We start from the raw sequence: 13,366 nt of genomic DNA on the forward strand, positions 1-13,366 counted from the left end.
TTAAATTTACTTTAAGATTATTTTAATTTAAGCTTTTTTTATTTATTAATTTTAATTAATTGTATTGATTTAATTTGCCTGAAGATGATTATTTTGTACTTTTGTCTGTTTGAATGGTTGTGTTAAAAAAATAAATCAGACGTTACTCAACAGTTACTCAGTACTTGAGTAGTTTTTTCATCAAGTACCTTTTTACTTTTACTCAAGTAATTATTTGGATGACTACTTTTTACTTCTACTTGAGTCATATTATTCTGAAGTAACAGTACTTTTACTTGAGTACAATTTTTGGCTACTCTACCCAGCTCTGCTGGGTAGTAACCGGATAGTATTCAGATAGTACCGGGATAGCTGATAATACCGCAATAAATCCGCAGTGCTGTAAGTGGGCCGGTATCTACACTTTTAAATTCCAGCTTCAGCGTACCAGACCTTTCCGGGCTTTACCCGACCGTCAGAACCTCCTCCCACCTCTGCACAGTCACAGATCATTCTGCTCATTAAAAACATTTGTTTTGACGTCACGACGCCCTCCACGCCGTGTGGCCGCCGGCGTTTGGGTCGAGAGGAAACGGCCGCGACGCTGATGATGTCAACATTTTTGGCTGAGCTTTTGAAGGCTTGTTTTTAGGTAAATGGATATATAATTTTATTGATTTATTTTTCAGTTATTTTATTTTTATATGATGCGCTGACTGGAGAGCATTTTTAATTTTGTTGTACATAGTGATAATGACAATAGAGATTTATCTATTAATTGGCACGGGCCGGATACTGAAAATAAATCCATTTTACAGAAGGAAACTAATATTTCTTGAGGTATATCTTTAAACCTTCCATGCCATGTCAGCACCATGAAGGTTGAAGTTAATAACTCCACTGAAGGAACCCGTCCCTACGACCCAAACCGTCCCTGGACCGGGTCTTGGTCCCAGACCTACTTCCTTACGGCCGTGATGGACCGTCCTCTCTGGTCCACAGGCCTCGCGCCGCTGATACGTCTGGTTTCAGTCGCTCTGGAGTTCCGACACCAACCACCAGGGGGCGGCGTTGGACACAGAAAACCTTTAAACTCACTTCTCTGAGAAAGAAATGTTTGATTTTAAACATTTCGCTGGAAAGATGTGGTTTTATTCATACGGGTATTAGGGCCTGACAGGAGAAAAATAAGAATATTTTAGAGGAGAAAGATTTTTTCTTCATTATGCACTGTCAAGAAAAAATACGAAATGTCGAAATTAATATGTTGAAGTACAATTTTGAGAAAACCGTCGAAATGTTGAGAAAAAAGTCGAAATGTTGAGGAAAAAAGTCAGAATTTCGTGAATAAAGTTGAAATGTTGAGGAAAAAGGAAAAATTTCGTTAATAAAGTTAAAATGTTGAGAAAAAAGTCAAAATTTCGTGAATAAAGTTGAAATGTTGAGGAAAAAAGTCAAAATTTCGTGAATAAAGTTTAAATGTTGAGGAAAAGTCAAAATTTCTTGAATAAAGTTTAAATGTTGAGGAAAAAAGTCAAAATTTCTTGAATAAAGTTGAAATGTTGAGGAAAAAAGTCAAAATTTCTTGAATAAAGTTGAAATGTTAAGGAAAAAAATCAAAATTTCTTGAATAAAGTTGAAATGTTGAGGAAAAAAGTCAAAATTTCTTGAATAAAGTTGAAATGTTGAGGAAAAAAGTAAAAATTTTGCAAATAAAGTTGAAATGTTGAGGAAAAAAGTAAAAATTTTGCAAATAAAGTTGAAATGTTGAGAAAAAAGTAAAAATTTCTTGACTAAAGTGTAAATGTTGAGGAAAAAAGTAAAAATTTCTTGAATAAAGTTGAAATGTTGAGGAAAAAAGTAAAAATTTCGTGAATAAAGTTGAAATGATGAGAAAAAGTAAAAATTTCGTGAATAAAGTTAAAATGTTGAGGAAAAAAAGTAAAAATTTCGTGAATAAAGTTGAAATGTTGAGGAAAAAAGTCAACAATTCTTGAATTAAGTTGAAATGTTGAGGAAAAAAGTCAAAATTTCGCAAATAAAGTTGAAATGTTGAGGAAAAAAGTAAAAATTTCGCAAATAAAGTTGAAATGTTGAGGAAAAAAGTAAAAATTTCGCAAATAAAGTTGAAATGTTGAGGAAAAAAGTAAAGATTTCGTGAATAAAGTTGAAATGTTGAGGAAAAAAAGTCAAAATTTTGTGAATAAAGTGTAAATGTTGAGGAAAAAAGTCAAAATTTCTTGAATAAAGTTGAAATGTTGAGGAAAAAAGTCAAAATTTCGTCTTTATTCATGAAATTTCGACTTTACTCTTGAAATTGTATTTCAACATTATTCACGACATTTCGACTTTTTTCTCAAAGTGCACAATAAAAAAAAAAATCTTCCCCTCTCAAATATTTTTTCTCCTGCGTGGCCCTAATACTCTTCCGTATATTGATATATTGATGATGTCATATCTGGAAATGTTATTGTCTATGTTGTCTTACCTGAGCGGCACATAGAAATAAAATTATTATTATTATTACACCCGAAGTGAACTGAAAACTCAACGGTTGGCGTTCCATTAGAATCATGGGAATTTATTACATCGCAGCTGCAGCAGAACGGTTAAAATCCTCCTCGCGCCTCCAACACGGCGTCCAAACAGCACAGCAGAGCAAACGTCAACGTCTCAGTCCGTCAGCCGACGACGGCGCCGCTGCTCCCGAGAAACAAAAGCGTCCCCGCCGTCGGGCTCGGCACGGCACGCCGTCCCTGCGCTCCGGGGCGCCGGTCTCGGGAGGAAAGGGGGCGGGGCCTGCGGCCGGAAGCGGCGGCCGCAGGCCAGAGTGTGGATGAGGAAGAAGAAGAGGTCTCAACATTGATGCTGAAGAACAGGCACGTTGGAGAAGTTTGAAATGTGTCTAAACTATCACCGTTGACGGTGGGGCTAAATGAAACGCTTCGGCTCCCCCGGAGGCGGTTCCTTTCTGCTGCGTCCCGGCGCCGCCCCCCCTCTGCTGCGGCGTGGTGGTGGAGGGGGGGCGGGGGTCGAGTCGGCCTCAGGTCCCTCAGATGATCTCGAAGGTTTTCTTCAGCTCCATGATCAGCTGCCAGTCCGACTTCGTCATCTCGTCCCGGAACCAGTTCTTCAGGGCGTCGATGGAGGCGCGCGTGATCTGGGAGGAAACACACGTTAGTGCCGGAGACCCGGACCGGAGACCAGAGACCGGACTAAAGACCAGAGACCGGACCAGAGACCGGACTAGAAACCAGACTAGAGACCGGACAGAGAGATGCACTGATCAATTGGCAACGCCGCTGCTCCCGAGAAACAAAAAACGACAGACCCAGGTGTCCTAAGGAGGCGTCGCCGTCTCTACAAAACATCAACACTGAAAATGCTGGTCGCTGGTATGGAAGTTTTACAATGTCCGAATAGAACAAATTTGCAGTTTGCAAGGTGCGTGCAACGGAGATACCCAGAGGAGGAATGTTACAAAAGGATTTCAACACAACGAAGCTGATAAGACATTTGAAAGTTTTTCACACTAAGGAGTACAGGACTGTCTCAGAAAATTAAAATATTGTGATAAAGTTCTTTATTTTCTGTAATGCAATTAAAAAAAACAAAAATGTCATACATTCTGGATTCATTACAAATCAACTGAAATATTGCAAGCCTTTTATTATTTTAATATTGCTGATTATGGTTTACAGTTTAAGATTAAGATTCCCAGAATATTCTAATTTTTTGAGATAGGATATTTGAGTTTTCTTAATCTGTAAGCCATGATCAGCAATATTAAAATAATAAAAGGCTTGCAATATTTCAGTTGATTTGTAATGAATCCAGAATGTATGACATTTTTGTTTTTGTAATTGCATTACAGAAAATCACAATATTCTAATTTTCTGAGACAGTCCTGTATATTGAGTTTTCAAAGTTGGCTGCCGCTAAGGCAGAGAGAGAAAAGGAGCAACGCAGCTAACTCCACTGAACATAACAGACTTATAAACGACAGCAAGAAAAATAAAGAACCACATCGTGAAGTAATTAATTCATATGCTTTGATCATCATCCGCTTTCAGTTGTAGAAGACTTTAAACGAGTCGTTAGCTGCTTGGATCCCAGTACGCGCTGCCGAATCGTACATATTTCACTGATGAATGTCCGCCAGAGTTTTACCAAACTATATATATCCAAAGCTTTATGCAGGACGACAGTCGTGTCAGTCGGCTTCACGAGTGACATCTGCCCCCCCTGGGGGGGGGGCCAGAGATCTCTGGGGGGGCGCGAAACTTTGTCTGCTTTGAGGATATGCAGTTGTAAAAATTATACTTGCCCATGTTAAATAAATAAAAAATCATAATAACATACCTAATGGAATACTGTAATCCAAGTCTGTATAAACCCACTTACCGTATTTTTGCGACCATTAGGCACATATAAACGTCTTATTTAAAAAAAAAAATGTGCCGCACGCCCAATGACGCAATGCGCCCATTGTATTATTGTAAAGGCTGATTTATGGTTCTGCGTTACACCAACGCAGAGCCTACGCCGTAGGGTACGCGGCGACCCGACCGTACGACGTAGGCTCTGCGATTTAACGCGGAACCATAATTCAGGCTTAAGGCGGACGTAGTTGAGGCCACCATGAGAAGTTAAAGGGGGAAGGGGGGCGCGTGAATTGCCCTTGATTGCACGGCGGCGGCTCCGTAGCGGGACACCTGGAGCGGACGGGGATATTCGGGCTCGCTACCGAGAAGGAGACGCGGCTCCCGCTGTACATGAGACAACACCATTGACGAATTTATGGATTTCACGCTGTGATCGGCCCTCAAAATCCTGATCAGTGCATCTCTAGACTAGACCCTAGCCCCCCCTCTAGCGGGCGTGTCCTCACCTTGGTGACGATCATGTCTGTGGCCTCAAAGTGGCGTCCGAACATCTTGGGCGACTCCCCGGGGATGGGCTCGATCTTGATGCAGATCTCCTGGCCCTTCTTGGCCGTGTCCACGGCCTTGTGGTTGACCTCGATGCTGGTGACCACGCCGATGTCCACGAACTGCAACACACACGCAGAGACACGTCACACACTCAGACCGGACCGGTACTAAGGGTGTAATTATTAGTGATGCACCGAAATGAAAATTTGTGGCCAAAACCGAAAATAATAATAAACACTTGGCCAAATACCGAACATGGTTCTTCGCAGTTTTTCATTTATTTTGCCAATTTTTTCACCATTGCATAAATCAAATACATTTGATTTAGGCATGATTTTCAAAGAAAAAAATCTTTTACAAAATTACAAGGTAGAAAATATTTATTGAACATAAAAAACTGAAATTTCTTTAATTTCCCAGCATTATGTTGTTTTGGTTCCACCTCCTGGTGAATGTTAGGTAAAATTCTTATGTGGTTACTTTTTGGTTGGCCAACGATTTATGTTTGTGGTGCAACCGGTACGGGAGCGGCCAGTCTATTTCCTTATATTACAACGCCGTTATTAATTGTTTGTTTTTTTTTCCTACTTATTCCACCGAACACCGAAAGTGTTTTTTTTTGCAATTTTCGGCCAAACAATTTCGGTTACTGAACAATCAGTGCATCACTAGTAATAATACATCGTGCCACGAACTTTCGCGATACAAAAACGTCACGATACGTGTCGTGGAGGTGACAAACTGTATCGCGATATTGGGTTATTAATATTAATATATTGTGTTGACTAGTAACGCGCATCTGACCGCGCGTGGCGACCGCGCCTCGACCCGCTGACCAAAATCTTCCTCCGCTCAGATGAAACTAGTACCGTTATGCCGTCCCGTTTTGAGCTCTGAACTTTTACTTATGTAAGGCTGGTGTAGAGTTAAGCCTTACCTTATTAAATTAAATCTTTTTGGGGTTGTGAGTAGGATAAACACGGGACAACTTCTGCTGAGTTCCAGTGTACTTTAATGTCCCTCAACAGTGTAGGATTTTAGAACATCAACACAGCACCTAGTGCCGTACTGTGGCGTATCACTCCGCCCAATCTAAAACAGACTAATCACTACAGATAAACTGACTAGTGTCATTATAGTCCCTGATTTACATCAGATTTACATCAGATTCACATCGTTTATTGAACGTCTCTGCCGGTAGGGCTGCAACGATTCGTCGACGTTGTCGACAAAAATCGATAATCAAAATTGTCGACAATGAATTCCATTGTCGACAAATGTCGCCAGACGTGTTTTTCCAATGGAGTGCGGCGTCTCACTTCAATACAATCTCTGCCGAGAGTCGCGCATGCACGATAGCGTCTCTGCAGCTGCAGGTAATAAAACTTCAAAAGTTTGGGAGCATTTTAGCCTCGATACGGCGAATAAAAAGATACTTGCAAGGTTTGCAAAGGCGACCTTCCTTATCACGGAGCACGCCAGTAATGCATTTGAAGAGAAAGCACGTCGGAGTGTTGAATGAAACGGACCCGCCTTGGCAAGATATTAAGCGTATTTTGGCTTTAAGAGAGAACTTTAACGTTATGCCTGACTGTGCCTGACAAAAATTTAAATTAAATTAAGTCAGATATCTGGAGAAACTGCGTTTAGTGTCTGTGGAGCATCTTGGATGAGAGACGCAGGATTTGGGACGCAGTCGGTCAGCAGCATTCTCTCCCTCCACAGCAATGTAATGGCCAAGCGATTCATTTATTAAATTAATGTGTTTAATTCTTAACTTTGTTTATTTTATGTGATGTATTAGTATTATTTGAGCCACTCACAGCCTACTCGTTGCTTTTACCTCAATCATAATTGATGCGGCGCGAAAAGCGAAAAAAGGCTTGTGCGCTGATGACAATGATGGATTTACATTTAACTTTCAGTCAGGTGCCTATGAACCGTCAATTATCCATCAAGCTCCACAATGATCATGTTAACATTAAATCAGATAGATTTGTCTGGACTTTTCTCTTGCAGGACGGGAGAAGACACTAAATCAATGCATCTTTATTATTGTGCGGGCATGAATTCATGAGTTTTGCGGGAGCGGGCGGGAATGTAACACACACGTTGCGGGCGGTAATAGTCAGAAATTCAGCGGGAGCAGGATGAAGAAAACAGTCCTGCTATATCAGGGCTCTAGTGCATCTTTCTTGTGTTTATTATCATTTGTCACATAATTAAAGCAACCTCATACTAAATTTAAAAAAAAATACTAATTATCCGATTAGTCGACTAATCGTTTCAATAGTCGGTGACTAGTGGACTATTAAAATAGTCATTAGTTGCAGCCCTATCTGCCGGTACCCACCCCCTTGCTGGGCACGCAGAGCGGCGTCCCCTGCTTCAGGATCCCGGCCTCCACGATCACCCCCATCACGATGGGGTCTCTGGAGTTGAAGATGAACTGAGGCAGCACCCGCAGCTTGGCCGGAAACACCGCTATGTGCCTGGGGACACAAGGAAACCCGGTCAGGCCCGTGGCTACGCGGCTACGCGGCTACGCGGCCCCGACTGCAGCTCCAGACCCGGCTCTCCTACTTGAACTCGTCCTGCTTGGCCTTCTTGTAGTCCTCCCGGTACTTGGTGAAGGCGTCGAACAGGTGGTAGATGATCTCGGCCGAGAAGACGCGCACGCCCAGGCTGTCGGCCATCTCCTGGCTGTCCCGCTCCACCTTCACGTCAAACGCCAGGATCACCGCGTACCTGCCGAGATCAGGGAGATCAGGAGATCAGAGGAGATCAGGAGATCAGGGGAGATCAGGAGAGATCAGGGGGAGATCAGGGGAGATCAGGAGATCAGGGGATCAGGAGATCAGGGGAGATCAGGAGATCAGGGGGGATCTGGGGAGATCAGGAGATCAGGGGGAGATCAGGAGATCAGGGGAGATCAGGAGAAATCAGGAGATCAGGGGGAGATCAGGAGATCAGAGGAGATCAGGGGGAGATCAGAAGATCGGGGGAGATCGGGGGAGATCAGGGGAGATCAGGAGATCTCTATTCTAGGCTATTCTAGGCTATTCTCTTACTGTTGGTCGTGCTCCAACATGGCCGACGCCTTCATCACGTCCTTCTTGTGCACCGGGCCGATGTTGATTCCGGCGTACTGAGAAAACACAAACAGCATCATCAACGACCTTGATTGACAGGTCTGGGAGAGTTGATCAGAACCGGCGGGTGGATGGGCGGATCGGTACCGGGACTTTGGAGGTCCGCAGGAACTCCAGCAGCGCCTCCAGCGAGCCCAGCGTGGACGCCTGGACGTACACGCCCTTCTCCTCCAGCTTGATGGAGCTCAGCGTCTGCTTGAACTCCCGGATCAGCTCGTCCTGGGGACCAATCAGAGTCAGTGCACCGGCCCGGGGCCACCGGGGGGGCAGAGCAGTGGATAAAACAGAGCGGCGACAACTTCTGATACATTTCAGTAAAAAAGAGACAACAGGGCAACTTGAAATATCTGCTAAGTGAATATTTCATTAAGGGAGAAAATACTACCAACATGCAAAAACATTTGTGCACCCAGCATGCAATAACAATCGATGAATGTCGCATTTTCGATCCACTCCCGACTAATGTGAGTAATTCTCAGCCCAGACGTAACGTTAGCTAGTCCTTAGCTAATTATATTGCTGGTAACTAATTAACTAACGAACGTTGCCTATCATATTAACGTCATTTGCCTCAAATTTATTTTTTTCCCCAAATGAATCGATAAGGAACCGAATCGTTAAGCAGAATCGCAAATGGAATTGGAATCGTAAAAATCTTATCAATTCCCATCCCTAGACAGCAGCGAGCTCGCTTTTGAACGGTAAATATTAGAGGTACATTTACAACTGATAATACATCAATGTCAGTTACGTGTATTGAATGGCTGGATGACAACTAAAAGTGTAATTAGACAAGCTTTTCTGTGTTTTTAGGGGGGGAAGGAAAACTTTGCTTCATGGATTGCAGATAAATTAGCAACTAGGGTTGCCAACTCCCTGAAAAATAAATAAGGGACACCTCATCTGCAGATTGCCTTCACCCTTCCTGGCGTGGTGAAATTTTTTAGCGCCTTTTTTTATGAGTAAAACGATTTTTTAACTATTTGACTCAAACCTGAATTGAATTAGATGCAGATTTCTGAATGCCATGAACACATGGAAAACAAATTATTATCCAGCAATTCACTTTCATACAAAATAACAAAAATAACTGAATAAAAGTATCTTTCTGAAACAGAAACCTGTCCTGCTTAACTTAAAATTGCATAAATTAATATAAAATAGAAAGAAAGCAGAACATCCATTCTGTAATAGTGCACATTTTTAGTGCAAACAGAAAGTCTGTAGAAAACATATATAAATATATTTGTGCCTCTAAGGCCATGACTGCAGGCTACAGTTGTAGTAAAACAACTTAATAGGACAGCAGAACAAAGGGGGGGCTATGAAATTTCTTACATTTCTTACAGTGAAACACAAGCTCCTTTTCCACACTTACAGAGAATAAAAAAGCGCCTCCGATATAATAAACACACATAATGACTTAAAATTGGTCGATATTTCATCCCCTTACCTCAGGAGTTTCTCGACATGCGGCTACTGAAATCAACGGGATCAACGCCACTTGAGGAACTATTGAGGCTCCATAACCCAAAGTGCAGTCGCCATGTTTTACAACGGAGTCCTATGGAAGTGTCTCCACTGTTTTATCCACCGCTCTGGCGGGACTACGGGGGGGACAGGGGGGTTTACGTACCTTCAGGACGGGGATCTCGTCTTCCCGGTGGGCCACCAGCAGGGGGAGCCCCGCCAGAGACTTCTCCAGCTCCTTCCCCAGGATCTTCACGCCCTGCGACGCCGCCACCTCCTTGTGCTTCTCGTACTGACTCTGGAACGACCAATGGGCAGGTCAGAAAACAAGCCCCGCCCCCAGCACCCGTAAGTGCAGCAGCTGAGCTGCTGACTCGTCTCTGAAGCGCTGGGACGTCCCTGTAAGTGCAATAAAACACCCCGCTGGCCACGCCCCCCTCAGGTCTGAACAAGGTCAATTTAAGACTTTTTAATACAATTTTCAAACTAAATTTAAGACCAAAAGGACAAGTCACTAAGAAATCCAGAGCTGAGGTAGAGGTTGCCAGATCTGACAAGTTCCAGCCCAAACGCGATGTAAAACCCACCTAAATAATGAACAACTAGCTCAAATCATACATTCTCTATGTTAAAACAGTAAATTATTAAATGCATAATAAATGTCAAGCTTCACAAAACCACTAAATAGACCAAAAAAAGTTCAGTATGCCAACAAAGACTACAATTAAATTGAGTAGATTAAAGCAAATAAAGTATCAGTAAGTTTATTGTGTAAGTTTCTACTTTTCTCTGCCATAATGGAAACTTTTTTGTTAATAATTTCTCCTAAATATTTAGTAAAAACCAGGAAAAGCGGCCCGAATTTATATTTTTCAGCCCAATTGGGCTGAAACTTGCCCAACCTGGCAACACAGATTTAGAACCTCCGCTGGAGATTCTCCTCAAAACGATGAAATAAACTTTTTAATGATGACTGGATACATTCCCTCTGAAATTAAGACCCTTGGATTGAGATTTAAGACAAATTACGACATTTAAAGGCCTTATTTTTTAGCAAATATTGAATTTAAGACTTTTTAATACCATTTTCAAAGAAAATATAAGACCAAAAAGACAAGTCACTAAGAAAGCCAGATCTGACAGGTTCCAGCCCAAATGCGATATAAAACCCACCGAAATAATGAACAACTAGCTCAAATCATACATTCTCTATGTTAAAACAGTAAATTATTAAATGCGTAATGAATTTCAAGCTTCACAAAACCACAAAATAGCCCAAAAAAAGTTCATGCTCCAAACAAAGACTACAATTAAATTGAGTAGATTAAAGCAAATAAAATATCAGTGAGTTTATTGTGTAAGTTTCTACTTTTCTCTGCCATAATGGAAACTTTTTTGTTAATAATTTCTCCTAAATATTTAGTAAAAACCAGGAAAAGCAGTCCGAATTTATATTTTTCAGTCCAATTGGGCTGAAACTTGCCCAACCTGGCAACACAGATTTAGAACCTCCGCTGGAGATTCTCCTCAAAACGATGAAATAAACTTTTTAATGATGAATGGATACATTCCCTCTGAAATTAAGACCCTTGGTTTGAGATTTAAGACAAATTACAACATTTAAAGGCCTTATTTTTTAGCAAAAATGGAATTTAAGACTTTTTAATACCATTTTCAAAGAAAATTTAAGACCGAAAAGACTAGTCACTAAGAAATCCAGAGCTGAGGTAGATATAGCCAGATCCGACAGGTTCCAGCCCAAACGTGATGTAAAACCCACCGAAATAATGAACTAGCTCAAATCATACATTCTCTATGTTAAAACAGTAAATTATTAAATGCGTAATGAATTTAAAGCTTCACAAAACCACAAAATAGCCCAAACAAAGTTCAGGCTCCAAACAAAGACTACAATTAAATTGAGTAGATTAAAGCAAATAAAATATCAGTGAGTTTATTGTATACGTTTCTACTTTTCTCTGCCATAATGGAAACTTTTTTGTCAATAATTTCTCCTAAATATTTAGTAAAAACCAGGAAAAGCGTCCCGAATTTATATTTTTCAGCCCAATTGGGCTGAAACTTGTCCAACCTGGCAACACAGATTTAGAACCTCTGCAGGAGATTCTCCTCAAAACGATGAAATAGTTTAGTTTATTGTTTTGCACAGTTTTAAAAATATACAGGAAATATCAAATATAAATACTTTAGGTGCAGGAAGAGGCAAAAAACCGAATGGGTTTATTTGAAGCCTCCACAGAAGTTATTAAAATTTCATGTGTTATAAAGAACACAAGATTAACATACAAAAACAAAAAGTATAACTACACAAAAGTGATGGCAAACTAATAATGCAATATATAAATAATAAAGAATAAAGACAAAAAAATAATAACTTTTTAATGATGACTGGATACATTCCCTCTGAAATTAAGACCCTTGGATTGAGATTTAAGACAAATGATGACATTTAAAAGGCCTTGTTTTTTGAGCAAAAATGGAATTCAAGGCTTTAAGGAGACTGCACCTTTATTTAAATTTTTTTTTTTTATTTCTTGAGGAATTTTTGTTATCCCCATGGAGGCAATTTGTTTTACTGGCAGTCTTTTCTGTTACTTCTTGCTTTTATTTCATTACTTTAATTAATCTTTTTGAGGGTAGGCAAATAATAAGCTTTGCTTCAGCCTACACCTTTTTTGGTCTAGATGTTATTTGTATATTGGAAACTTTTTTGTAATGTTTTCTTTGAACAGTGTATTTGTTTTCTTGTCATCATTTTTATTCTTTTTTTTTTGTGATGTCATGACCGAAATAAACTAAACTAAACTAAAAAAAGGACCCGCGGTCGCCCTGCCTCACCAACAAACACTCAACTTAAACTTACTTAAAACGTAATGACCTCAAATATTTTGTTCTTTCTTTCTTAATCTTTAATTTTAAATATTATTATTATTATTATTATTATTATTGTTGTTTTGAGGGGCTCACCTTGACTCGCAGCTCCTTCAGGGGCGGCGGCAGCAGCAGGCCTCGGATCTGCGTGACGATGGGCTTGTCCACCCCGGCCACCAGGATGGTGTCGCCCTCCCGCAGCCGGCCGTTGATCAGGATGACGTCGATGGTGGTTCCCATGCCGGGCAGAGCTTTCACCTGAGCACACGGAGGTCAGAGGTCACCTGGAGGAGGAGGGGGAGGGGGAGGGGGCGGAGCCTCCGGAGGGGCGGAGCCTGGCTCACCTCCATGACCTGAGCTCGCAGCTCGTCGCAGTGCGCCAGGCGGCGGGCCAGCATGGTCTGGGTCAGCTCCACCAGCAGAGCGATGAGGTTCCCCATGCCGTCGCCGCTGTGGGCCGAGGTCGGGACCAGCGACACGAAGGTCCGGGGGTCCTTGTTCTCGTAGAAGAGGGCGGCGTTGAGACCCTGAGGACAAACACAGACGTTACACGGACGTCCGAGCCCGGGAGGAGATCTCAGGCCCTACGGTTTCCGCGGTAACGGAATCAAGCAATAAAAATGGAATCTACTTTTTAACGTGGAATATCACGGAAAATTACATCATTTGACTGAAATGCTTTTATCATGGGGACGGAGGGACGCTAATCTGCGTGACACAGCTCTGAAATTTCCCCCTTTTGTTCCAAACATGCGATACGCGAAGCAACTTCAAAATAATCAGCCTTTGCCGGTGAAAACATTAAGGAACACAAAGAACATGATGTCTCTGCTCGGTGGGAGTGAAACTGAAGTTTAAAGTTTTAAAATATTAAAAGTCGCTTGTTTTTGTAAAGACGACTCAAGTTTGCTGCATTTGAGCTTGTTTTCGATGCACTTT

General features: G+C 41.5%; 1 protein-coding gene across 1 annotated transcript in view; it reads right to left on the reverse strand.

Moving 5' to 3' along the window:
• Window positions 1–2,516: 2,516 nt before the first annotated feature.
• eif5b (eukaryotic translation initiation factor 5B) overlaps window positions 2,517–13,366 on the reverse strand; it is a 39,204-nt gene continuing 28,354 nt past the window's right edge. The window contains exons 18-26 of the mRNA XM_061715968.1: window positions 12,772–12,954; window positions 12,524–12,685; window positions 9,702–9,833; window positions 8,153–8,284; window positions 7,985–8,061; window positions 7,497–7,661; window positions 7,267–7,405; window positions 4,871–5,032; window positions 2,517–3,139 (exon numbers count right to left, since the gene is read on the reverse strand). Coding sequence (XP_061571952.1) covers window positions 3,032–3,139; window positions 4,871–5,032; window positions 7,267–7,405; window positions 7,497–7,661; window positions 7,985–8,061; window positions 8,153–8,284; window positions 9,702–9,833; window positions 12,524–12,685; window positions 12,772–12,954 — 1,260 coding nt within the window. The 3' untranslated portion in view covers window positions 2,517–3,031. The remainder of the gene's footprint in view (window positions 3,140–4,870; window positions 5,033–7,266; window positions 7,406–7,496; window positions 7,662–7,984; window positions 8,062–8,152; window positions 8,285–9,701; window positions 9,834–12,523; window positions 12,686–12,771; window positions 12,955–13,366) is intronic.

Source organism: Cololabis saira, chromosome 24 (assembly GCF_033807715.1).
Source record: "Cololabis saira isolate AMF1-May2022 chromosome 24, fColSai1.1, whole genome shotgun sequence".
Lineage (NCBI taxonomy): Eukaryota > Metazoa > Chordata > Actinopteri > Beloniformes > Belonidae > Cololabis > Cololabis saira.